The 25,444-nt window shown below is 52.2% G+C and overlaps 8 protein-coding genes across 11 annotated transcripts; 3 read left to right on the forward strand and 5 right to left on the reverse strand.

Moving 5' to 3' along the window:
- Window positions 1-391: 391 nt before the first annotated feature.
- PV06_08326 (uncharacterized protein) lies at window positions 392-652 on the reverse strand (the record flags this gene model as incomplete). The annotated part of the gene is made up of 1 exon (XM_016409645.1): window positions 392-652. One exon carries the CDS (start codon window positions 650-652, stop codon window positions 392-394), a length of 261 nt encoding a protein of 86 aa, XP_016259953.1.
- A 1,464-nt stretch (window positions 653-2,116) lies between these two features.
- PV06_08327 (uncharacterized protein) lies at window positions 2,117-2,515 on the reverse strand (the record flags this gene model as incomplete). Its single annotated transcript, XM_016409646.1, has 1 exon — window positions 2,117-2,515. The coding sequence occupies one exon, from the start codon at window positions 2,513-2,515 to the stop codon at window positions 2,117-2,119; it is 399 nt and encodes a 132-aa protein (XP_016259954.1).
- A 54-nt stretch (window positions 2,516-2,569) lies between these two features.
- On the reverse strand, window positions 2,570-5,453 carry PV06_08328 (the record flags this gene model as incomplete). 4 transcript variants are annotated; one of them, XM_016409648.1, is made up of 4 exons in its annotated part: window positions 5,190-5,453; window positions 5,029-5,067; window positions 4,746-4,862; window positions 2,570-4,671 (listed from the first exon to the last, which is right to left on the reverse strand). In XM_016409648.1, the coding sequence occupies exons 1-4, from the start codon at window positions 5,284-5,286 to the stop codon at window positions 2,570-2,572; spliced, it is 2,355 nt and encodes a 784-aa protein (XP_016259956.1). In that variant the 5' UTR covers window positions 5,287-5,453. The 4 variants fall into 4 exon arrangements, with proteins under 4 accessions (XP_016259956.1, XP_016259955.1, XP_016259957.1 ...); XM_016409647.1 differs by having other exon boundaries at window positions 5,166-5,453; XM_016409649.1 differs by having other exon boundaries at window positions 5,029-5,453.
- A 6,635-nt stretch (window positions 5,454-12,088) lies between these two features.
- On the forward strand, window positions 12,089-13,725 carry PV06_08329 (uncharacterized protein; the record flags this gene model as incomplete). Its single annotated transcript, XM_016409651.1, has 2 exons — window positions 12,089-12,293; window positions 12,356-13,725. The coding sequence occupies 2 exons, from the start codon at window positions 12,089-12,091 to the stop codon at window positions 13,723-13,725; spliced, it is 1,575 nt and encodes a 524-aa protein (XP_016259959.1).
- Window positions 13,726-13,932: 207 nt separating this feature from the next.
- On the reverse strand, window positions 13,933-14,665 carry PV06_08330 (uncharacterized protein). The gene is made up of 2 exons (XM_016409652.1): window positions 14,306-14,665; window positions 13,933-14,252 (listed from the first exon to the last, which is right to left on the reverse strand). The coding sequence occupies exons 1-2, from the start codon at window positions 14,573-14,575 to the stop codon at window positions 13,977-13,979; spliced, it is 546 nt and encodes a 181-aa protein (XP_016259960.1). The 5' UTR covers window positions 14,576-14,665; the 3' UTR covers window positions 13,933-13,976.
- Window positions 14,666-15,996: 1,331 nt separating this feature from the next.
- On the forward strand, window positions 15,997-17,893 carry PV06_08331 (uncharacterized protein). Its single transcript, XM_016409653.1, has 2 exons — window positions 15,997-16,638; window positions 16,707-17,893. The coding sequence occupies exon 1, from the start codon at window positions 16,056-16,058 to the stop codon at window positions 16,401-16,403; it is 348 nt and encodes a 115-aa protein (XP_016259961.1). The 5' UTR covers window positions 15,997-16,055; the 3' UTR covers window positions 16,404-16,638; window positions 16,707-17,893.
- Window positions 17,894-18,450: 557 nt separating this feature from the next.
- PV06_08332 (uncharacterized protein) lies at window positions 18,451-19,277 on the forward strand (the record flags this gene model as incomplete). The annotated part of the gene is made up of 2 exons (XM_016409654.1): window positions 18,451-18,834; window positions 18,927-19,277. The coding sequence occupies 2 exons, from the start codon at window positions 18,451-18,453 to the stop codon at window positions 19,275-19,277; spliced, it is 735 nt and encodes a 244-aa protein (XP_016259962.1).
- Window positions 19,278-22,434: 3,157 nt separating this feature from the next.
- Window positions 22,435-25,047, reverse strand: PV06_08333 (uncharacterized protein). The gene has a single exon (XM_016409655.1). The coding sequence runs from the start codon at window positions 24,634-24,636 to the stop codon at window positions 24,235-24,237; it is 402 nt and encodes a 133-aa protein (XP_016259963.1). The 5' UTR covers window positions 24,637-25,047; the 3' UTR covers window positions 22,435-24,234.
- Window positions 25,048-25,444: the final 397 nt, after the last annotated feature.

The raw sequence follows: 25,444 nt of genomic DNA on the forward strand, positions 1-25,444 counted from the left end.
TGACAAGGCTGCGAAGAACAGCAATCTGGTGCATCAAGTCGTACGGTATTGACGCCGAGCCATCCCTCAAAGCCGCTGATGAAATTCGGGTTGCTGCTGGGATATTGAGCAACACGGCTTTCCCCAGTCCACTGGAGGCGGTTGCATTTGCCCATCCCAACCAACAAGATCACACTTGTCATTTGGTGGCTGTCTGACGTTCCTCAATAACCTTCCTAGGTCAGATCTCATTCACCTTTTCGGGGGTATTAATAACAGCCATGTCTCAGCCAGAGTATTTTTCTCTCGGTCAAGCCAGGCTATCCTCATCTTGAAGGTGGACTCGGAGGACTCGGAGGACTCGGAGGACTCGGCGGGCCACAACCTGCAAGTGACTGACCGTGTGGTGCTTTCAGGAGGTCGTCAACTTCATGTCAGCGAGGTATGGGTTGTTGTTGATGATGTTCATCGTTGACACAGCCCGTAGCTTGATTCTGTTGACATTAAGACATGGGTTGGTCTCTGGGAGTGCCTTGTTGGTCAAACAAGTGTTGACGCCCTTGATGACAACCAGCAGAGTGGGAGCCTGGTCGAAGAGGTCACAGATGGTGATGGTGTTGGTGGTGGAGGTGGTCTGGACGTCATCTGGTACATTGGATCCCATCACGGACATCAGTGAGGGATGGCATGCTGACACTGCAAAATGGTTAGGTGACTGGCTAGTCGTGACAGGGATCGAAAAAGGTCCTCACCTGCCAAAGGCACCGGCAAAGTTCAAGAGCACCAACAATGGTCTTGAGCTTGGGGAAACCAGTGATGATTTGCCTTGAAAGGGTCATTGTTGTTGGCGATCAAGGAAACCTCCTTTACCGATCTAGGTCAATGCTGGGAAAGAGAGGTTTGGACTATGCATGTTGAAAGACGACCAAAGAATTCAGTACGAAAGGAGGGTGTGTTGTAGGAAGGAGAGTGTGTTGAGGATGCAGCGCAGTTGTCGTGTGTGGGCGCAGGTCGACGAAGTTCCCGAATAGAATTAGCGTAACAAGTAGGCAGCACCAGTTCACATGATTGAGATTCCGACAAAAGGCATTTTGGGTGTTGTGGTTGCCAGTCCGAATTTTCTTGGAGTTGTGTTAGACGGCCCAGGGGCCTCATCCGCGGAGTACTCCGCCGACCGGTCTTTACAAGTTGACACCTAGTAATAGGCTCACACCACTCCTTTGATAGGCCCCCTTTAGTCGCTCATTTTTCGCTCCCTAGGCCTATTTTACAGGCGCTTGTTCGAGGCTTCTCACCACGCCTGTTATGCGACTCCCCGTAGTCTCATAAAAGAATCCAGGTCATTTCAGGTCATCCAGAGACCATCCCTCATAGTCAGAATGCTCCTCCTGGCAACCAACGTCTGGGAGATGAGATTGCTTGGGTCAAGTTGTAGCGTTTGCCCGTGTGTGTAAGCCGAGTAGCGAGGCATGGGTATACCGAGTAGTTCAGATCGACAAGCTCGAAGATGAAAGTGTCATTTTTGGTATCCTGTCGACATGAAGGACGGGCGATGACATTTTGACTCAAGGCTATGATGATTGCTGCTTGCTACACCTGTCAAGGAAGAACACCAACCTCTCGAATGAATGGCGGGATCCATGAGTACCAGCGCCGCGCGCGCGTAGCTGATTGCATCTGCAATGCAATGGGATGAGTATCTGGCTCGGTCCATTCGAGCAATGTCTTTCGCGGTCGCGCACCATCCTCGTCTTCGTGTCGTTTTTTTTCTGGTCTCGTGGCGAAAGAGGTCGTGCTCATCATCATCATCCTCATCATCATTCGTGGGCATTGCCTTGTCCTTCCTTGACTTGGGCTTGTGTCGTTGTTGCCCCCCTCTCCTACCCGGCAGGACCACGTTCCCGCTGAAAGACGAGGTCAGGCTGCGGCTACTTGCTGAGAGAAACGTCGCCCTGGCTGGCGGCCCGGCCGTTTGTGGGCCAGAAATTGTGCTGGTTCGCTGATACGGCGGAATCCGAGTACTGCATCGATTTCGTGCCGGAAACGAACCGATCTGTATTTGAGATGATCCGGACCGGAGACTCTGGGCATGGGTTCAAGATGTCGCCCGTCGCGGGATCATAGGTTCTTGACCTGCTCAAGAACGGTCGACAGAAGTTGCCACGGTGCCAGTTTCGCCACGGTGCCCACACGCGGAAGACAGAATCCAGGACTGGGGGTGATGCGGCATCGTGGAGAATTGGCACCGACTACAATGGAAACGGAACCAATTACGGTTTGCAAGAGATGTTGCCCGAGATCGGCAGTCGTTTGATGGAAACTCGAGCTCGAGAGATCCAGATGATGTATAGCATGCGCTGTCCTCCAGTAATTCTCCGTGCCGTCGGGCCTCCCGGAGGACAAGCATGCATCTCGACCACTCAGATGCTTTGACACTATGGGACGGACGAGGCGGGTTTGGTGCCTTTGCTGGTGTCATGTGGCCTGTACGTGCTGCCATTGTTAGGCACCAAACAGATCCCAGTCTCATGCCCATCGCTTTGGAGAACAAGACCCAAAAAGAACTCACAATGTGGAGACACTATTCATGTCATTCAATCAATCCTAACCTTGTCATCGTAGCCTTCACCCTAGCATGACTGTAGCCCGTCAGCGCCGTCATCACGAGGGACAGGAGGGTGAATGAAAAGCTGATCCGGCGAGGTTCCAGAAACTCACCATCCCACTCCCACTCCTTCAAAACACCTAACCAATGCAAATTTCCTCGAACTGTGTAAGCCAGATTGCCCGCGCGAGTGATGTTGTCCACTCCTTTCTTGAATGCCAACGAATCTGGGAAATCGGATACGGGCGAGGCGATCTTGCTCGTCGAACCACATCGACAACGACGGCCGGCTTCCTCGCCTTCATCCCAAGACGCAGCTGAACCGCCCGCCGCCGTCGAGGCATCTGTTGTAGGATCGATTCCGGAGGAGCCGAGCCGGTAAGCGCCACAGCTCGGGCAGACCCCGAATTGCGCTTCAAAAGCGTCCCTCCTCCGCCAGACCTCCTGGCAGACTCTCTTACACTTGTCCAATGTAGCGAGGGGCATTCGCTTGTACATGTGATCCCATCGCTGACAGATCCAATCGCGGTCTTCCTCGTCGAAAGCCTCACCCCCAATCGCCATGAATGGGAAAGGGTGTACGATCATCGTTGGAGAGGTCGCCGGGACGGTCGCGAGGTAGATGGAGACTTTCTCTGCAATTTCCCAAAACGAATTCACCCACGGAAGTTCCGGTATGGCCTGCCTGAGAAGCAGCAGGGCTGTCCAGCGATAGGCTTCGGCCGTCTGGATGGCATCGGCGACATGCGGAGTGAGACCTCCTGCCCGCCGCGGATCAAACGATGGGCTCCAACCTTCGATGGCCATCCGCAGTTCCGCGGCCCGGGAGATTATGGACGGTGAGTTATGCTTCTCGGACCTTCGTCGAACGGCTCGGATGATATCGGTCAGACGCCCGATCAGCGGGAACAGCGTGATGGCACAACCCAGCAGGGGGTCAAGCTGATGTTCTAACGGCAAAGAATCAAGCTCAATGTAGGCGGTCATGAAGTCTACCTCAACTGGTCCACCACCATGTGAGATCGTCAAGCGTGTCATGACATCCTTGTACATCCAAGTGCGCACCAAAAAGTTTAGGCGGTCCAGATCGTCACCCGTAAGGTTCGTCGCCTTGTGCTTGTGAAAAGCATCTCTCACAAGCTGTCCGGCAATTCTGACATGCTCGATACCCAAAGAATTGGATTCGAAGTCCCATCCTTCTGCGAAGGCAAGAGCCAATCTGGCAGCCAGAGACTGCTCAAGAGATAGGCCAGCCTTGCCTTCGCTTTCAGCAAAACCCTGCAAGCTTGCCTGGGAATGACTCCAGCCAGTCGCGCGTAATTGGGGTTGCGAATTGCTCAAGAACAAATATGTCATGGCCGCAAGGGCATGGTACAGCGTTGGACAATTGTCAGCCAATGGCCACACGTGAACTCGCCATGGATGGGTGGTATGATCGTCCTTGATGGAAAGAACAGCGCAGAGCTGATCATCGAAAAGATGCTTGACCTTATCCGGAGTATCCGACAGAGAGACGGGCTGCTTGCTCAGCACACTGCGGGCGTCGGGCTTTTCAGGTTGTGGATTCTGCTGACCCGGGGCGGACTCAGCTGCGCTGTGCAAGAAATCAGGTGGCCCCGGGATCCTCACACCGTCATGCGGAATATCCACCAAGTCCTTCGGCCTGTAGCCTGTAGAGAAGATTGAGTCGACGAAGCTGGGCGATTTTGAAATGTCCATATCGCTATCTGCCGTCGTAGTTGAGGGGAGCGCATGGTGGGCGACGTGTTCCGATAACTGTCCAGACGGCGTGTTGGCGAGGGAACCCAAGTTGGTAGGCACATGAAATTCGACGTTTTCGTCACCCACGAAGAAGTCGATATCAAAATCGACGTTCGTAAAGTCGAACAATTGGCCATGCTGCAACAAAGGCCAGAGCGCCTCTCGCAATATCGGCGGTGTGCTATTGATCCCAGTTGTTTCCACCCTCAAGCTCCTGTCGGGTTGCATGGGCAAAGTTGTCGTCGGGTCACTGGGCGTAGCATCTTTGTAGAAGGGCCGAGATACACCTTCCGCAGACAAGGCCTCGGGGCCTTGAGATCGCCTCTCTGAGAGCCAGTCAGCGCCACGGCGCACATGTTCAGATGGGTACACCGGCGTGGCTCGAGGAGTGTGTACATACTATCAGACCGCCTCTCTTCCTTGGGCTGATCGCCCACCAACTTCCACTTCAGTTCCCTGGAATACCCACCACATTCGACACCTCGATCTCTGCATCGCAAACAGGACGGTTTCGATTCTGGAAGCCGTCAGTAGGTCCACCGATACACTTGTACCTGCGTCGCGGAAAAAAATCCTGGGTGAGAGACGAGAGGCCCTATCGATCTGACAAGAAAGTAGTCTCGAAATATAGAGCAGTGGCCGCAGAAAGGACGATTTCGTCCTCCCCCGCGGCTGAGACTTACCATCACATTTCATGCGCCGGGCCCTGCATGTGTTGCAGCCTGACATCGCATGCATTAGTACAATTCAGGTCATGGCGTGCCCGGCAACCGATGCATCGACAATGAACTGCAGCCTCCAAATAAAGAGCATAGCATACCGGCACGGCTTTTGGGCTGCCTACGCTTTGATATGGCGGCTTCTTGCGTGGGCTCGCTATGGCTGCTTGTAGACCTAGGTGTGTGAGGACGATTTGGGCGCGGGCCCTCTGTCCCGGGCATGGAGATGATACGTGGTGATGTCGGTAGCGGCAAAGACAGATGGCATTCGAATTGGCGGCTCCGATGGTGAATTTATATGAGAGATGCAATGGTGATGGCGATGTATCTTTGGGGGCTCTGAACCAACGTCGTGCAAAGGGGGCAAACAACATGGGTGGAAGGAAGGGATCTTCATGTTCTGAAGTCACGCTACGGTATTGTGCGCCGATGAGAAGTCGCGCAAGCTGTCGGGTGCAGCATGTCCCCTCACCCCGGATGCGGGCGGCAATTCGACGCGGACCAATGAGCTCGTAGGCGATCATAATTAGGTAGCGGTCTCATAGGACGAGGCCAGGCTAGGAGAGGGCTAAAACAGTATACTGTGAATCATAAGTTCAGGCCGCGGCGCAGTCTTGTGTGTTATGTATTGGTTGCTCCTTTTGACGGTGACTTGGTAATTCCTAATAGCAGACAAGAAATAATCCAGAGTCTTTACCCAGAGTCTACCCCTCATCAGCACAAGGAGTAGTTTAGATCTAACCATCAGGGGTGAGTGAGAATAATTCTTGGCAAATAATACAATGTCACTATCTGGCACACTTTTCTCATCTGATTGGTCAATAATGTTAAGTATTCAAAATATCTAGGATTTGGAGTGACCAAAGGTGCACCGAGTCCTAAATATCTAGAGTTGATTATTTGGACCCCCAAGATAAATAGAGCTCGCCACCACAACACCCAAAATACAATCTTCAAGTCGGAATTATCAATCATATAAACTAGTAGTGCTGCCGACTTGTTGCACTAGTCCTATTCGGGAAGTGACTCGGCCTGCGCGCACACAACACTGCGCTGCGGCCTCAACACTTGCAACCGAAATCCCTCCTTCGTCCTGAATTCTATCATTTCAAGACTTTTGGATCCTGCAGTCTTTCGGCTTCAGCTGCTCTTTTGACTCATTTGATCCAAGCGATCGTATTGCAGTCTGGGTCTTGAAGCTTGGATCCCGTTGGCTTACGACGGGGGATTTGCGTGGTTACCCAATTGGGCCAAAAAGTCCGCAAGGTGTCAACCACACGTACCATCGACCCTTGTCACCACCATTTGTATCTCAGCCACTCAAAGAATCATTGACATCAGGAAAACCATCCCAAAGGGGCAAATTTTTGTCAGGTTGCTGCTGATGGATGCCCGTATTGGGATGCCAGCGCTTCATGGACGAGGCAACAAGGTCAGCGACATGTAAGAAGGTCATGTGTCGGACGAGCTCCTGCAAAATAAATAATGTGCCTCCCTCGTCGCATCCGTCCTACACATACTGCGATACTGACAGGAAGTCATTTTTGAACCTTGACTTGTTCTCCCATCGTCGGTTTCACAGATTTTTTTTCACACTTTTCACAAATGGCTATTCTCAACTACCTAGGCTTCGGAGGCCCGGCGCCAGCGACCAAGAGCAATCCGAGGGAACCTGTCCGAGCTCTCCCCGCCAGCTGGTACACGTCGGAAGAGATGTACCAACTCGAAAGACGAGCCATCTTTTCCAAACGGTGGATGCTCATCACACACAAGACGAGACTCGGCCAAGTCGGCGACTACCTGAAGTTCGATGTCGCTGGCTACGAGTTCGTCCTGTGCCGGGACCGCAAGGGGGACATCAACGGATTCCACAACGTCTGCCGCCACCGGGCGTATCCCGTCGTCCAGGGTCAAGAGGGCACCGCCAAGATCTTTGCCTGCAAGTACCACGGTTGGTCATACGGGCTCGACGGCAGCCTCGCAAAGGCACCCAAGTACGACGAGCTGGAAGGCTTCGACAAGTCACAGAACGGTCTGTTCCGAATCCATGTCCGTGTCGACGCGAGCGGCTTCGTCTGGGTCAATCTCGACGGCAAGGAGATTCCCGAGGTGCCGTGGGAGGAGGACTTTGACGGCGTCGACACGCAAGAGCGCTACAAGGTCTACGACTTTGACGACTACGTCCTCGACCACGAGTACAAGCTCGACGGTGCGTACAATTGGAAGATCTTGGCCGACAATTTCAACGAGTGCTATCACTGCCCGATCGCCCATCCCGACATACCCACGCTCGCCGACATCGAGACCCACGACGTCGCCGGCGTTGACGGGTACATCAAGCATCAGTCCGTCCCGACGGTGGAACAAAAGAAGCTCGGAATGGCCATCGCCAGTACCTACTTCTTTCCCAACGTCTCCATTTCGGTTCTGTAAGTCGGGGCTCCCCGTCTGTCCACGGACACTGTGACGTTTTCCATCGCTGACAAAGGTGCCACGGACCACACTTCATCATGCTTCAACGTTTCCTTCCCAACGGGCCCAAGGAGTCGTCGATGCACTACCAGATCTTCCGCAACAAAAACTCCCCCGAGGAAGATTTCCAACGCATCCACCGGCTCTATGCCAAGGTGGTGTCGGAGGACAAGGTCCTCTGCGAACTCTCCCAGAGGAACCTGAACGCCGGCGTCTTCGTCAACGGCCAGATGCACCCCCGACTCGAGAAAGGGCCCTTGTACTTCCAGCAGCGAGCACGCAAGGTGATCCGGGAGCACGCGGAGCGGGAGAAGGCGGCCAATCAAGAGATCTGGCCGGCTCGGCAAGCACTGCCGGGTGATGCCACCGTGAGCAAGGAGGACGTCGAGCTGTGCACCGGTTTGAGTTGCCAGCCCAACCAGGTGGGTCTTGCCTGGTGAGAGCCTGTGGGACAACACATCCGGTCGATCAGCTGCAACATTCATCGGTCGTCTATGATTTATTTACGATGCAGCGGGGCGCATGGGCAGGTCTGCTTCGAGTGTTCCAGAAGAGACTGAAAGAAGGGTTTCCAAGTTCGCCATTTCCGAATGGAGTTTGCTTTTCCTGGAAATCACATCCACATCACATAGCGTAGCATAATATGGCACAGACGTGCAAGTTGTCTGTCAGAGGCAACCAATTCACACTCTCTCGATGACTTTTCTTCTGCTCGCCGTCTTTCCGTCGTCCATACCACCGTCTGCGATTGGTGCGCCATCTTTGGCAAATGTCCAAAGCCGGGGTGACACTTTGACGACGGTTCATGGTCGATCCCCGCGTCAGGAGCCGTCGAGGCCCCTCTTGTCGGCTCGGAACAGCTTGGAAGAGGCGAACAAGTCCCAGGCTAGTTGCTGATCTTCGTGTCAATTGGATGATCCCTTTGGGGGTCCGGGTCGGCGCACTTTTTGGCCCGTTGGGGCTAGCCGTGGCCGGGGAAGTCCCAAAAGCTAAAGTCTAGCATTTGCATTGCATTAGCACGGGGCCAATCAGTCGACCTCGCCCACAGCCATGGGACTTGGATGTGTTGTGTTTGATTGCTGCTTTCCGATGGTGGGCTTGGTCTGTTCCCTAATAGCAGCCAAGAAATAATCCAGGTCAATCTCTGGCAGAAGTCTTACCCAGAGTCTACCCAGGGTAGTCCCAGGTAATCCATCTGTGGCCAAGCCTCTGAGAATAATTCTTGGCAATTAATATAATGTCACTATCTGGCACTCTACTCTCACCTCTCATCTGATTGGTCAATTATTGCAATCATTCACAATATCTAGGATTTGGAGTGACCAAAGTTCAAAATATCTAGAGTTAATTATTTGTAACCCTAAGATAACTAGGACTCGCAATTATTATTTCATAACACACTTACGATGCTTTGCACTCGTGATGATTATTTCATAACGCACTTTAAAATATCATTCGGAAAGGGACTCGTAATTATTGTCACGCGACACACTCAGAACACTTCTGGGGAGAAGTTGTAAACTCACCACATTGTAAAAAAAAAATTATTACGCTCCTTATGATCTTCTTGTGGGTTTATTTGTGTGTACGGAGTCGTCTGGTTGCCATGGACTGATCACTGCCCGTTCTTTTGCTTGGTCGTGACAAACAGCGACCACCTCGAGAGAGCTCGATTAACATGGTCGCCGTGGTCAACAACCTCAACAACAACACCTCAACGAGTACAGCAGAATGAACGAGTGTGGCCATGGTTTCTTTCCTTCCGACTACCTTTCTTCTTCTTCTTCTTCTTCTTCTTTTTCGAGTGCCCGCCTTGGCCCGCCTTCCGGTGCGTGGATAGTCCCAGAGAACACATACTGCGGCTTCATGCTACTGCGGCTTAATTCCAGCCCCCGGGAGGCCAAATCCTTGCCCCTGGACTCCTGATGATACCCCTTCGACCGGGCGTGAGGCGGACTGTTTCGTGATGAACAGTGGGAGTGTATTTCCCGTCGCCCCGTAACCACTCCCTTCCACCGTGCCGTGGAATACCAGTCCTTGTCGAGCCACCATCCAGCCTGTGCCCACAGACTTTTGCAGTACCTGCATACCTGAAATATCGGCCGGAAGACCAGTGGTTTTCTCTCTCTCTTCGATCGTTGCATTCGCCCGTCGACCTCACCGTCGCTTCTCAATGTCACTCGATGGTAGGCAGCATGGCAAGCCTAGGGGACGGCGACAATGGCTGGAATCTGTGCCGTCGGACCTTGGCTTGTTCGGCCTTTCTCGATGGTAGCAAGGTAGTCGGTTGAACCTTGAGCAGGACGACTTCTCGCTCTTGTTGTCCAATCGTCATTGCGTGGAGTATAGAATTACTCGATCGCAGGACCGAGTCGGATCCGGTCCAAAAAGAGAAAAAAAAAGGGTCTGGGAAATCACCAATGAGCTGCTCACGGTGTTGTTTGTTGGTGGTAAGTGAGCTACTTGGCTCTCAGACGGGGTGCGCACGCCCCCGTGTCGACATATCGCTCCACGACGCCTCCCGCAGAAGGTTATTTGAAAAGAATGGATTCTTCTTCTTCTTCTTCTCCTTCTCCTCCTCTTCAGGCGCAGAGATCTCCGTCTCTGGGCGGCAACGACATTCTCCAAAGCACCATCACACACTTTGAGTTGCTAGAAGGAGTTTGGGGCTATTGTTGAGCGAAACGCCGATCATCTGGCCAACAGTCCTCCTTTCTCGACCCTCCAACGATGGGCCCGCAGCGCGCCTCGGACAATCGAGATTCTGCTTTTGAGCAATCGCTTCTTACCGTCGGACTGAACCTCCACCGCAACCGGCGTCCAAAGCCAAGCCGAAAGACAACTCGAAGAAAGCAATTTGCTGCAAGACGAAAGAGAGAGCAAACGAAGAAAATTAGAGACTGAGTTGGAGGACACCACGGATGCAAGATCTTGCCAGATGTACATCGAAAAAAACCCAGCCGCCGAGCCGGTGGTGACGAGGTTTTTGTCGACTTACATCTAGAACTTGTTTGGAGACCGCAAGCATGGATGATCCTATGGAGTCTACAGAGCCATGCCAGGTCGCTCCCGTTCTGCCTGGCGGGTTCCCCCACGCCTTCCCACAGGGGGCAAACGGCTACTCACGCGAGCTTTTTTCTTTTTTTCCATGATCCACCTCATCATACTTGACAGGAAAAAAAAGAGGCATCAACTTCCTACTTGCCAAAACTCCTCCATCAGGCGCAGCTCACCTCGAATCTGCTTCCTCGAATCGAGACAAAGATAAAGATGGCCAAGGAATGTCGAAAAGGATGGGGTGTCTCAATGGATGAGGAGAAGAAAGACAGCGTTGTTTCAACGAACAGACAACACAAGAAGGAGAGTCATATTGAGAAGCCGGAGCAAGAGAAAAAGATCTCAAAAGGTTGTTGTTCAGGATGAAGAGTTCATGGGAAGTTGAGATTATCAAATACGACAAGATGCATGGCTGGCGATCAATTGAGATGACGCAGGTGCGCGTGGTTTTCTGTTTCTCTCGCGAGTTAGGTATCGGGGGTCGGTAGCGAAGTGTGTTACAGGTCACACGGGCGAACACACTCTGTGTCCTCGTCGAAAGCAGGGATAGACACCGTTGAGAAGCCACTCGTAGAAAGAACCGCGCCATCACGTCGGCAAGGCACACCTTTCGAAAGGACTTTACACCATGATTGTTTGTGTAAACATTCAAAACTCTAGTGATGACGAGGGAGAGAAAGGAGAAAACTGAAATGTGCCTCGACCATTCCAACAGGCTACATACTTCGTAAAGAGAGATTAGCGGAGTACTCCGCGGAGGAGGCCTCTTGGCCGTATAACAAAATGTCCCTGGCTGACCTTCCGGGATTCTCGTCGTCGGGCTTTTTCGTTTTCTATTCCCGAGACGGTTTTGTGCCAATCGGATAGTGTCACGACCCATGCGTCTTGAAATGATGGAATTCAGTACGAAGGAGGGCTAAAACTACTGTGAATCATAAGTTGTGGCCGCAGCGCAGTCGTGTGTGCGCGAAGGCCGAGGCAACTTTCCGGATAGGACTAGTATAACCGGTAGGCGGCCCTAGTCACATGATCAGGATCCTGACGGGGACTCTCAGCGACCGAGGATCGGAGGCTGCCGAAAGGAGGGGCGTGTTGGATGCATTGCCTAGATCTGGAGGGGCGTCCGGTTATGTGCTGCTGAAACTATACGCATTCAGGTAGGCGGCGAACCCTCAACAGGGATACGACGTCGAGTTTTGCCATGATCGCCGTTGGGCTCAGCTAGTCTTCGGCCGGCTCCGACAACTGTCAAACGTGGAGAAGGGGCTTTTTGACAGCACCAGCGCATTTGGACCTCCAGACGACAACGCTTTTCTCCAGAAAAATGATGTTACCCCTCGTCATCGTCTGAAACGTGATGATGGTGGTGTTGATGAATAGAATTAGGTGCTGCCCTCCTCGGCCTGCTTCGCATACTCGACTCGAGCACCGCCATCACCAGCATCGCCATTACCAGCATCCCTATCATCAGCATCCCTAACATCAGCTCCCCATTATGAAGAAATATCTAGGACTGACAGGTTCAAGCCTGGATCTTGCGGCACTGATTTTGGTAGTGGCTCCGGCATTTCTTTGCTATGGCTACAATCAAGCGGTTGCTGGAGGTCTCTTGACGCTCGACTCCTTCCTCGAGGCCTTTCCCCAGATGGACACTCTCAACACCACGGGAGCTCAACGCACGAAGAATTCCAATATCCAGGGTAAGCTACATACTACTACGGCTGAGCCCTTGGCACTATCCTGACTGCAATTCATTCTCCAGGCACTGTCATCGCCCTCTACCTTGTCGGCGGTATCTTCGGCTCCCTGTCCTGCATCTTCATGGGTGACAGGTTGGGTCGTCGCAAGGTTATCTTCATTGCATCTGGAGTTTCCGTGATTGGCGCCGTTCTGATGGCTTCATCCTACCAACTGGCTCAATTTGCCGTTGCTCGTCTCGTCCTGGGTTTTGGTACAGGCGGATATGTGGCGACGGTTCCTGTCTGGCACGCTGAAATTTCCAAACCGTCCAAAAGAGGGTCGGGCGTCGTGACGACTGGCTTCTTTATCGGAACCGGCATCACCATGTCGCTCTGGGTCGACTTCGGATTCTACTACCTCCGTGGCACAGGCGCATGGCGAGCACCGCTGGCTCTGCAAATCGCCTTCTCTCTGGTCGTCATGGCCAGCATCTTTCTTCTCCCCGAATCACCTCGATGGTTGATGAAGAAGGGTCAGGTCGACGAAGCTCGAGAGGTCTTATCGGCGCTGGAAGGTGTGACTGGAGATGCCCACACCCTGAGCGAGGATATGAATCAGATTCAGCGTTCCCTGACGCTGTGTGGGCAGGGCTACTTCGGGGACGTCTTCAGGATGGGAGAACAAAGACTACTGAACCGGACCGTGCTCGCGGTTTTGGGCCAGACTTTCCAACAAATGTGTGGCATCAACGCCATCACCTTCTACGCGACCACCATCTTCCAGCAATACCTCGGCCTGGATGGCACCACATCAAGAATATTGGCCGCATCCATAGCACTCACTCAACCGGTCGGTGGTGTCGTCGCTTACTACACCATCGATCGACTGGGGCGTCGGAAATTGATGGTCAGCAGCGCAGCCATCATGGCGGCATTGATGGCAATCCTGGCCGGAGCAACGTCGGCAAGAGACAACAAGGCTGCCTTGTATGTGGCCGTGGTTGCGCTTTTTCTGTTCCCCTTCATCTTCACCGTCGGGTTCGCAGGCCTGACCTTCCTCTACGCGACCGAAATAGCGCCGACACAACACCGAGCGGCCATCAATGCTCTGTCGACGGCAGCCGTTTGGACGTCCAACTTCCTCCTGGCTCAGGTCACCCCGGTCGGTTTCGACACGATCAAATACCGCTACTACATTGTCTTCGCCTGCATCAACGTTGCGATCGTACCGATCGTGTATTTCTTCTTCCCCGAGACGAAAGGCCTATCACTCGAGCAGATCGACCAGATCTTCACAAAATCGAACAATTTCTTCGACCCCACTCCTATTGCGAGATCACTGATCAAGCGTGAAGCGGCGCGACGGCGGAATTGCTATACCGTGGAAGGAGTAGCACAAATCGAGGACGTCGGTCGTCACACTGATCTACGAAAGGAGACCTCGGAGGGCTGATGATCGGCGCCCTGGTCGCTTCTTGGAAACACCGTAGTGACTCGCAACTTGTCGTCTTTTCGCCCTGCCACATAGGAAAGGCAGGTCAATCGGTTACCCGTCAAGCAACTAGCCAGAGCATCACGTGATCAGAGTCAGTGGAATCGGCGGGAATCAGTGAAGCTCGGTGGCGATCAGACTAGGTAGCAAGCACTGATTACAGAGAGACACTGATCTTCGAAAGTGACACAGAATCTTTGACTTGGCAGAGGTTACGATTTCATCTGTTCCTTCTCGATGTACTCCTTCAGCCTATCGAGGTACATGACATTCAACTCGTTGAGTTGCGCAGGGATTCCCATTAGATACTTGAACGCATAGGCCGCCGGTCCCCCCATGGACTCCCAGTTACGAACCTGGCACGTCTGACCGGCGCCGTCCACCGGCGTGACTTCCTGGACCCGCTCGGCCGTCAGTGCCCACGACGGCAGCAACTTGCTTCGCCAACAGAGCCTGAATTTGGCGGGCGAGCGGCTCAGCTCAATGATCTGTGACAGGTTGGCTTTTTGCAAAAGGAGGCGCGTCGACCAAGACAACATACCTCGACGGGAACGTCGTAATCGCGAGCTTGCGCTCCCATGTGCGTCTTGAGAAGGCCGGTCAGTCCGGTCTTGACTTCCTCATCCGCAGCCTCAAATTTGAGCGAAGGGGTCCAGTCGTTCCATCGGTCGTACCGTGAAAATCCCGTTATGGTGTCAAAAACAACCGAGGCCGGCGCGTTGATGGTGACGGTGCCACCGGACGTGAAGAGGACCGTACCTGCAGGCTGCGACGGTGTCGCGGTGGGTTCGGTGAATAATGTCGCAGACATGACTGAAGACGCGTGCTTGTGTATTTGATGGAGAATCCAAGTAAATGTGTAATGTGGAGGATAGTCAATAGCGAGACGAAGGGATCAGAGTTCGCACAAAATTCGTCGTCGAGCAATCGCGGAGGTCAAATCACAGATACGTGTACATCATGGGAGAAGCGCCCGCGAAAAATGACGTAAGAGCCAGGATTTGACTTTTCACCCCCCAGCTGAGAACGGAGTAGTCCTCTCCTCTCTTGCCACAGTATGTACTCTGTACCCTCCTCTTATGTACCCTTCTCTGTTGCCACTATATGTACAGTACACTTCTCTATTGCCACAGTATGTACCCTCCTGGCAACCTTTCTCTCTCTCCCTCTGGCAGCGAAAAAGTTGTAACCAGAAAATAATAATTCTTGGCAAGGTTTAAACTCTGGCAGCCAGAAATAATTTTCGGTGACTCATCAACCACTTTTCTCTCATATAATTGGTCAATAATGTCAATCATCCTAACTATCTAGAGTTGATTAATTGCAATCTCAAGATAGTTAGGACTTGCAACCATAATACTCAAGATACACAATTATTGTCGCGCAACACACCCAAAATGCCATCACAACACTCAAAATATCACCACAACACTTAAAATACCATCATAACAGTCAGAATTCTTCAATCTTATGAACTAGTGCTGCCTACTTGTTACACCGATCACTGTGCTGCGGCCTCAACATCTACAACCAAAAACCTTCCTTTGTACTGAATTCTCAGGTCATGTTTCAAACGCATAGTCGCCACACAATCCTGGTCTCATAATCTACAACGATCGATCGATCCATCAGGCCACTTTTTGAAGACGAGGGAAGAGACCATGTGACGGCACCTGCAGACGATTTTTGATTTAGATTGGGTGCTATGACAAACCGTTTAGGTATCAACCTTTGAATCCTTGACTATCCACCCTGGAAACTCTCATCCTCGGGCTTTTTTTCTTCAATGTTGCCTTTTTCGGAGTCCCTGAGACAGTTTGGTGTCAGTCGGATAGAGACAAGCTTGTCAGACGTCCGACTGAGCATCCGAATACAAGAGACGCTTATTCAGCCAGACGTCCGAGTGAGCATCCGAATGCAAAACGTCACTTGCCCTGAGTCGGACGTCTGAATGTAAAACGGCGCTTGTTCGGCCGGTGTTCGGTCGATGTTCGGTCGGACGTCCGACTGAACAAGTGAGCATTCAAATGCAAAAGGACGTCCGAATGAGCATCCAGATGCAAGAGACGCTTGTTCAGTCAGGTAGAGACAAGTTCGTCGGACGTCCGAGTGCAAAACCCGCGCCCCGTCAGCAACACGGGTCAGAAGCTTGATACTGCCGAAAATGACAAAAGGAGAAGCCAAAGTTAAAGTGATGACACGAGTGCGGCGGGCAGTGCAGGATAAATGGATCGATCTTTGCATTTCAACCTTGCTACTATTAGGCGACCTTTCCTACCTGCTACAGTTGGATGCCACAAAGCGAGACATTCATTGCATTGTCTGCTAGCCCACCTACCCACCCACCTGTCCTGAAGCTGCTACCTACTTTGACAGCGGGTGGCAGACTGCGCACACTCCTTACGATCTCCACCGACTGGCGCCTCAAATCCTCAAAAGACCCGCAGCGTGATGTCTTTGTCCCACATATCGCTCTATATACGCCGAGAAATGACCCAGCGACAGACCTGAGAGACTCCTGCAAGCTCTGGCCACCCGTACTGAGTCCCTCTCAGAAGCTGAACTGCACGCGGGTCGTGGACCTCCTGACCAACACGGACCCTCGAGAGACACTGCAGAGTCAACATGGACAACTTTAACTCCTCAGATATTGAGATCAGCGAGCACGAAGAAGGGCTCCCAGGAATCGGCAGCCAAGTAATCTCCTCAATCAGTGCTAACTCAACAACTGATCGAGTTAATTCCAAGATCCGGTTGAAGAAGCTTCGAGATATCGCCAATGCTCCCGGTACCGTACAGCAATCCACCGCCAATACTGGTATGAGTTATTCAATGCCTTTACTAGGCATTCATTAAAGGTTTGTAGTCGTCCAAGTAAGTACTTAAGCATGTTCAATAGATGGCAAGTCATGCTCAGGTAAAGACTAATACTTGTTTCGTAGTGTCACACCTACCGGAGATGATACAATTCGCTTCCTCTTCCAATTACCCCAGTCATTTACGATCCAGACACAATGATGGCAAAATCACTTGGACAGTGATTAAAGAGGCTAAGATACAGCTCGCTCGTTCTCTGGACCTTTCATGACGAGGAACTTCAAGTTGTCTAAGCGAGACAATCGCAGACTTGATGCCCAACTGAGAGAACTGAGATACATCCTACTGCCCACGCCTGTCCTGAGGCTGCTACATACCTCTTGATGCCCCTATGGGATGGCTGATGGGCTATCTGCCACCTGTTACTAGGCGACCTTCTCCTAGTTGCTACAAGTTGATGCCCAACCAAGGCCGTCGAACAGGCAGCTGTTCATTTCGGTAGATTGGGATTGAGTGCACCTGACGACGCTGATGCCGACAAAGAGAGAGAAGAGCCCAAGGCTAGGGCTCAGCTTCCAGACGACTCTCCAGCTGCCCCGCGGGCTTCCTTGCCACCTTCGCTGCCTGAGGCGCAGCAGCAAACTCCCTCGGCAAACGCTCGACCATGGCGTCGTACATTCGATATCGGATCGAATCCTCGTTCCCGGCCCCCCTGTTTTTCTCCTTTGAAAAATTTGAGGCTATCTCCGTTGTTGCTAAGGCATACTGCATAGTGATACATTCACAACTGTTCATACCGTGGAGAATGATACCTAACAAGTGTCCCATTGGCTGCGGTTGCTTGGAAGCTGTTGTCCACTACCTCAATCCAAAGAACTGGCCCAGAACACGTCAACTCGGCAGCCTCAAAGAACCAAGCTCTTTCCGCTGGAGACGTCGAAGCACCAGAAGAGGAGGTGCCCCTAGAAGACCGTTTCTTGGCGACAATCTATGAGGAGGATGAGAGCACAGTCGGTGATGGTGAATACCGCCTCACCAGCGAATTCTTGTGGCGGTCGAATTGACCAGGAGATCGACCTGACCAGGAGATCGACCATGGACAACAGTAGCAAGTGCAGCATTGTCAAAGGAATGCCATAGCCTTCGCTGAATCGACGAGACGAAGAGCTTGAACCACACACGCCAGCACTCTCATAGTGGTGGCGGCGGCGGCGGCTGACCGGCGATGAACTCGTCTAAATATGTATGGCGGGAAAAGTAACAAGGACCAGAAGTTCAATTTATCTGTGTAGGCAAACTGAGTGTGAATGGCGTTGAATAGTTCTCATGTGTAAACATAGTGCGCAGGTGATGCAAGAATAATAATTGTAACTCCAAGATATTTTAAACAGCATAAGAAACAAGAACCTATCAAGTCCTGGTGAGTGGCAACGAGCTACTCAACGCTGCATCGAATCAATATGATTCCCAGAGACGTCATTTGCCTGCGCCCGGCATGATTTTCACCGGGAATGGGTTCTTCATATTAGCAACGAAAACCTCTGGCAGAGACAATAGCGTGAAATTGTTCCTTTGTTCTGTGCTTACCTCTGTCCTGACCCCTCTCTCTCCATCTTCTCATGGCCTTCGCATCGGGCCGCATCTGCGCTCATTGTAGCCATCGTTACCTTTTCCTTCTGCCTTTGTTCCGATCTTGTCAGCAGTAACCACAACATCCGCTTTGAAACACTGTCCTCAGTCGTCAATCATAGACCTTGTCTTCAGACTCTCCATACTCAACCATGCGCTTCCCAAACATGATTGGTATGTCTAGCGAAAGGTCGTAATCATACAATGATCTGACCGGTTTAGGTCGGCATACCGGAAAACATGCAACTTCTCAATGAGCCTCCTACCCAGAGCATGCTACAAAAGCTGAAAGTGACCCACCATGTGCGGCCGTCGTCCAGACATACACCTGCGCAGGCAGAGGAGGAGGACACCTTTGAAGAAACAGTCCTACTTTGGGTCCGCCATTCATGGCTGCGGCGTCTGGTCGTCGACGAAAGACAAAGAACACCGTCCCATCCCCCGTCGCTGATGATCCACGTCTCCGAACACAACGAGGCAGGCCACAATCTTGACCTTCATGATGTACTGGGCAACCTTTCTTTCCCAGCATTGACCCAGATCGGTGGAGGTTTCTTGATCTCGCCAATAACAACGCTCTCGAGGCAAGTCATCACTGGCTTCCCCCGAGCTCCGCGACCATCTGTTGGTGCCCTTGAACTTTGTCGGTGCCTTTCGGCAGGTGAGTCCCTTTCGGTCCCTATCACGACTAGCCAGTCATCTAACCATTTCCACAGTGTCAACATGCCATCCCTCAACTGATGTCCGTGGTGGGATCCAACGTTCCAGACAACGTCCAAATCACTTCCACCAACACCACCATCTGTGACCTCTTTAACCAGGCTCACACTCTGCTGGTTGTCATCAAGGGCGTCAACACTCGTTTGACCAACAAGGCACACCCAGTGACCAGCCCCTTGAACATCAACAACAACCCATACCTCAATCTCAACGGAATGAAGATGCAGGCTGTGTCGACGATGGACGTCAATAACAATAATCTATACCTCGCTTCAATCAAAGACGTCCTCCGTCCACACCAACTGCATGAACACGCCTATCCCGGGGGCTGTCCATATTGTCCTTGAGCATGTCCATCGGCGGATCGATAGCCGATGGGTAATAGCGAGGATCGGGCCCCATTTTGCCGATAGCCTTGCCCCGAAACTTGGTGCGCGTCACCAGGTGCAACCATCCACTTGGCTAGCTTGAGTGGCGGCCTGTCGTTGTCTTTCTTCCTCGGCTTTGCGAGCATGATGGAAAGCCAGAGAAGTTTTCTCTCGGTCAAGCCAGACAGACACCAAGTCATGTGTCCGAAGTTCCCCGATCACCGTCCTAGTCAGGTCTCATTCGCCTTTTTTTACGACGATTCGATGGTATCAACAACAACCATATCTCTTGACCCCAACGGCATCAAGCTGCAGGCTGTATCGGCCATGGATATCAATAATAACCACCATCCCTCGCTGACGTGAATGTTGATGACCTTTCCCAAAAACACCACATGGTTGGCCTCTTGCAGGTTATGGTCCGCCGAGTCCGCCGAGTCCTCCGAGTCCACCTTCAAGACGAGGACAGTCTGCCCTGGCCGCCGCCACCTGCTTGAACTCTTCAATCGAACAGGTGTCACCCCTCTAGCCATCGCACACCGCGAATGTTGGTTTAATCGCACACCTTGATAAAGAGGTCCTCCGTCCTTGCAAACTGCATGAACACAACGACAGACTCCGTCCCTTGATGAGAGAGATGGCCTTGTGTGCCATCGTGCCTCTCACGAGGTCCGCGACCCTCTGGACCCTGGCGGTCCAGTTGCCGGAATGTTAACGACCTAAAGAATGTCAACCACACTGCGCTATCCTTTTCTGTCAACGGGCCGTGATCTCGAGGTCCTGAATCCAAGGCGTTACTGCCTTCGAGCGTGAAGGTCGAGGGGGAAATCGGTGTCCGACCGCACCTGGGAAGTCATCCGCGACAACAACGGCCATCTGTTGGTTTACCTATACCGACCTGGGGCCAATCTTCCCCGCAAGACCTTTTCCCGAATGGAAAGCGAGGTATTGACCACTTTGATGCGCAAGGGCTCGTCTAGCTACATGAGTCAGCTTTGTACGGGGTATAACGCACCCAAAAATGTCATTTCGAAAGGACTCGTCACCAACCCACCCCGAAAGTACCATTCGGAAGGACTTGCAACAACAACAACACCCAGGATAGGTGTGGAGTTCCTCGTCGAGACAATGAGGAATCAGAGTCAACCTGTGTCGTCGAGCGCCGGCGACGCATGAAAGCTTTCAATATCTGGACCTTGGCATTGCATCCTGTCGCGAAGGCATCGATGAGGCTTTTTCCTTACCATTGTACTTCTTCGCCGCCTCCGAGGCTCATGTGTCTTTTTGAGACCATGGGAAGAACAGCCAGAGACATTTGGGTGTATCTGGCGACAATGACTTTCCACTCGACTACCATGAGGTTGACCACGATCCTTGAATGGTGTCAGGAATGACTACGAGACGAGGCAGCTGGAAATGTATATTTCCCCGAAGAGCAGCAGCATGTCATCGTCGGCACGAACAAACAACAATGTCCCCACCATATATATAAACATATGTTTCTAGAGTGGATGCTTGAGGATCAATGGTCGATGGCCAAATGGTTCCGTCATGCACCAACCTGAATCGAACTCGTTGCGCCGGTGCTCGTCACAGGTCTCTTCCTCACCTTCGAAAGTGGCGTGATGAATGGATCGGTCTTAATGGATTTAAGACCAGGACTGAGACAAGCTCGTCGGACATTCGAGTGAGCATCTGAATGTAAAAGGCGCTTGTTCGGTCGGATACAAAGGCGTCCCGTCAGAAATGCGAGAGGTATGATGGGAATCAGGGGCCTACTAGTCAGAGTCTAGTCAAAAAGAGTCTCGACATGATATCACAAGATTCTTAAGGGGTGAAATGATGGCACATGTTCTCGAAGGTGGTCACCACAAGACCGATCTTGACCGCCTACAACACAGCCACCGAGATTGCCTTCATGTTCGGCTGGGGGTTTCAAGTCGGAACCGAACGTCTTCTCGTTAATCCACCAGCACTGGCATCGAGACTACACCCTCCCGCGACCCTGTCTACTGTCACTACTGACCACCACTCCAATGACCACCAACGCTGCTACCGGAAGCAGCACCACGGACAAGTTCGGAGTTGAATGATGGTGTGCATGAAAAAGCGAGGGGCAGGAAGACGAGGTGTGCTATTTGTTCCGAGGGCTTATGAAAGACAAGTGATTCGTCAATGGCCACGGCTATGGACAAAAGGCATGACCAAAGAAAGGTTGAGGCCGCAGCAGCGCAGTCTTCTGTGTGTGTGTGTGTGGGCACAGGCCGAGGCAGTTTCCGAATAGAACTAGTGTAATCAGTAAACAGCACTATTCACATGGTTAGAATCCTAGACAGAAAAGAGTCATTATCAACTATCTCTGAGTCTCACATCACTCCGCGAGGGTGACAAGCAAGGTAAAGACGGTGGATTCCGCCGAAACTCCTCAGCAGGAGATGAGCGCGGATCTCAGGAAGGCTCACTCGCCTCGGGCTAACAAGGTTACTCTGCATCGAGCTACATGAGAGCGGTGACTTTTGTATGATGAAAGGATGGAAATCATAGTATTCAGCTGATCGGATCTTCATGACAGCCGAGATTGGCTGGCTGACAATGCACATGGTGTGAGGAAACCTGCCTTGTTGTAGTCGCGGGCTTTGTGGCCGGATTTCATTGATCGCCTCGAAGTCATTCATGATGATAGTCTGGACTCGCGTACTGTGTGATCAAGTCAATTTTGTTCTCGGCAATCGTGCCTGAATCGCTACAGGCCGTCTGGGTTGAGAACTTGCGAGAAGATGGAGGCTCGAGGACAAAGAACAGAACTCGCTCAAACAAGACTATGCAAAACGATGTCAGGTTTAGATCCAAGACGTTTGTGGCCCGTTATGTCGGGCGAACGAGCGAGCAGACAAACAACAGACTGTACCTTGGAGTTTCTCTGGTTGATGGCATCGATCGTCAAGCAGAGACAAAGGCAGAAACTCGCTTGGATGAATGTGATTTAGCCTTGGCTGTGTGTGTGTGTGTGTGTGCGTGTAGAAATATTGTCAACGCCGCGAGCACACTCTCGAGACGGTAAATGGTTCTTAAACTGGGTGCAACCTCTAGTAATTTAAATGCCAGCGGTCCAATATGATTTATTGTCGAGTCTGGCCTCGATGACATGACTACAAGGCTGTTTGCTACCTATTTTTACATGATGTCCATAAAAAGGAGCGTAATTCTTCCTCCGATTGAGGTATTCCTCGTTGCCGCACCAGCTCCCGGGACGATAACATGTATAGGCCTGGAGACTGAGGCCCTGGAAGTTGCCTCAACAACGAGTGCCTCGTCGGATAGAGTAGGAAGAGGAATGAGTGGTAAAACTGTGTCAGTAAAAGAAGAAATAGGCCTCGACTTGTAAAGACCATTTTGACGGAGTACGCCGCATGGGGAGCCTTTGGTCGTCTAACGCAATGACTTTGGGCAGTATCAAGTGATAATCAGTCTTGCTACGGGCAGTGTCGGGCAAGCAATGGGCGCACTTCTAGGGCGGCAATAGGGTCAACACTTTTGGGTAGCATCGGGGCGACAAAAAGGAACTCGCTTTGGGCGCCTCGGTTGGGGCAGAGATGGGTGTACAACTTTAGGTAGCATCGAGCCTCTCCTTGGGTGGAAAATGGGCATCAGTACAACCTCACATCGAGGCCACACTCCGGGTTAGTAATAGGCATCATCTCGAGCAATTCAATGGAAAGACCAAGGATCACACACTTTGGGGCAGCAAAACACACCTCGCTTCGCCAAAAGGCCATCAAACGTAGCAGGCGGGGGAAAGGTCGCCTTAGAAGCGGTTTAGCCTGACAGCCATCCAGTAGGGCAAGGAGGGCACCGAGTAGCAGCCCCAGGTCGGGCAATAGCCTCGCGTTGGGCAGGAAGCAATAGGCAGCCTCGGGCAGGAAAAAGGCCGCCTAGCAACAGGTAGCCGGCAGCACTACCAGCCATCCAGTAGAGCCATCGAGAAGTATGATGATAGCCTCAGGACGTGCGGACGTCAGACTTGGCCTCGACTCTGGACTGTGACAACCCTCTTCGCCGAGACACGGCCATGCCGATCGGGTCCGAAGGGCTCAACGAGGCATCGGGTTGCACCGTCGTTGGGGTTTTGAGACCGACAGCCTAGGTACATGGCTCATGCACTTTGTCACATCGTGTGGCACGTCGACGGAGGGTTTGGTTATTGCAGTGGATCGAGAGACCGGCCGAGATCAAACCCTCACGCCGCGTCCGACGAATTCCAGAGCGAGTGAGACGGTTTGAGTGACTGGCTACGGTCGAATCCTTTTGAAGTTCCCGCGTCGTGGCGGTCAGGTCTGAGTATGATGATAGCAGCCTCAGGACGGGCGGGCAGACAGGCAATAGGCGTTCTCGCTTTGTTGTCATATGCCGTCAAGCAGAGGCAAGGCAAATATCGCCTAGCAGCAATAGGTAGTAGGTAGCAGGTAGCCTACTAGTCATTCAGTAGGGCACCGAGTAACGGCCCCAGGTCGGGCAGTAGCCTTACGACGGGGGGTCAGTGAGCAATAGGGTACATCGGCTTTGGGTAGCAACATTGGCGGACATGGTCGCCTAGTAGCAAGGTAGTAGTAGGTAGTCGCCATGGAGAAAGCCCTGAATCTGCCTCGTAGGTATTGCAATGTGAACGACGTGATGCATGTTTGCTGTCTCTCTCTTTGTGAGGCATCAATACCTTCGCCTGGAGCAAAGACCGATTCTCCGGTATGACCGGATGGACTCGACGTTTGCAAATGCAACGTGCAACATGCACCAATGCAAGTCCGTTGGTCTGCTGGCCTCAACTTGCCTTGGGCAGCAAACAAAGGATGAGCCACTCGGCGAGTAAGAAAGCAATGGATCGGGGTTCAAATGCGCATGTAGCTTTGTCTCGCTTCATTCTCCGGTAAGTCACAGAGTGTCAGCGAACAGCTCTGTGGTCAGGGGGAACAACGAAATCGAGTGCGAGGCTCGTAGGTATGCAATCCATCGATACAAAATGCAGTGTTGGCTTCGCCTTGGGCAGCATTCGACATAGCAACGCAGTCTGTGATAGGAGAAGCAAAGGACTGATGGTGCGGCAATGATGCAACTGCGGATGTAGTTTGCTGGCCTCACTTTGAGTATGCCTTGATCTTGCTTCGAGCATGGACATAGCAAGCAGCTCTGTGGTTGGTAGGAGGAACGAAAGAAGCTGAATGTACCCCTCGTAGGTATACAATGCAGTCTGTGGCTTGTTGTTTGCCTCACATTGGGCAGCAGCAACCGTAGCAGCGCACTCCGTGATAGGAAGAACAACGGACTGAATGCAACATTGCAACATTGCAAGGTGCAGCTTACTGAGCCTCACTTTGGGCAGAAGTCGGCATAGCAACGCACCCCGTGATAGGAGGAGCAAAGGACTGAATGCAATGCACGTTGCAGCTTGCTATTGGTCTCGCCTTGGGCGGCATCGAGATAGCAGCGCACTCCGTGATAGGAGCAAAGGACTGAATGTTCCCGTATTTGACCAAGCACGCTTGAACATGCAGTGCAGGTGGTAGCTTGTTGGCCTCACATGGAGCATTCAGAGCCTCGCGCCTTGGGCATCAACACGGTCAAGCAGCTCCGGTGGTGGGAGGAACAAATGACCGAGTGTAGTAAGCCCTGTAGGTATGCAATGCAGCGAGAGCAATGTAAAAGCAAAGGCAGTGTGTTGGCAGCACCTTGGGCCGCAACACCATGGCCAAACACTCCGTGATAGGAGGAGCAAAGGACTGAGTGAAATGCACCATGGAGTCTGTCGTTGACCTCTCTCTTTCGGCAGTATTCGATGTAGCAACACACTTCTGGTTGTAGTAGGAACAAAGAACCCCATTCGGTTGCAATGCATCGTGTAGTATGTTGACACTGTGGTAGGGCGAGCGAAAGGACTGAGCCCTGGAGGCAGGCAATGTGGCGATGCAGTGTGTTGGCATCAACTCGGGCAGCATTCGAGCTGCGGTAGGAGGAACAAAGGATCGAAGTGTAGTAAGCCCTGTAGGAAGGCAACGTAGCGATGTAATGTGTTGGTATCACCACCGAGCAGCATAACACTCCAAGACACTCCGTGATAGGAGGAACAAAGGACCGAATGCAATGCATCATGTAGC

This window comes from Exophiala oligosperma (assembly GCF_000835515.1).
Source record: "Exophiala oligosperma strain CBS 72588 unplaced genomic scaffold supercont1.8, whole genome shotgun sequence".
In the NCBI taxonomy this organism is placed as follows: Eukaryota; Fungi; Ascomycota; class Eurotiomycetes; order Chaetothyriales; family Herpotrichiellaceae; genus Exophiala; species Exophiala oligosperma.

Excerpts from the sequence above, each read along its gene's own strand:
- PV06_08330 (XM_016409652.1), bottom strand. The coding sequence starts at position 14,575 with ATGTCTGCGACATTATTCACCGAACCCACCGCGACACCGTCGCAGCCT. Across the intron at positions 14,253-14,305 it reads ATTACGACGTTCCCGTCGAG|ATCATTGAGCTGAGCCGCTC; the intron begins GTATGTTGTCTT and ends AACCTGTCACAG.
- PV06_08333 (XM_016409655.1), bottom strand. The coding sequence starts at position 24,636 with ATGTTGCAATGTTGCATTCAGTCCGTTGTTCTTCCTATCACGGAGTGC.
- PV06_08331 (XM_016409653.1), top strand. The coding sequence starts at position 16,056 with ATGCCACAAAGCGAGACATTCATTGCATTGTCTGCTAGCCCACCTACC.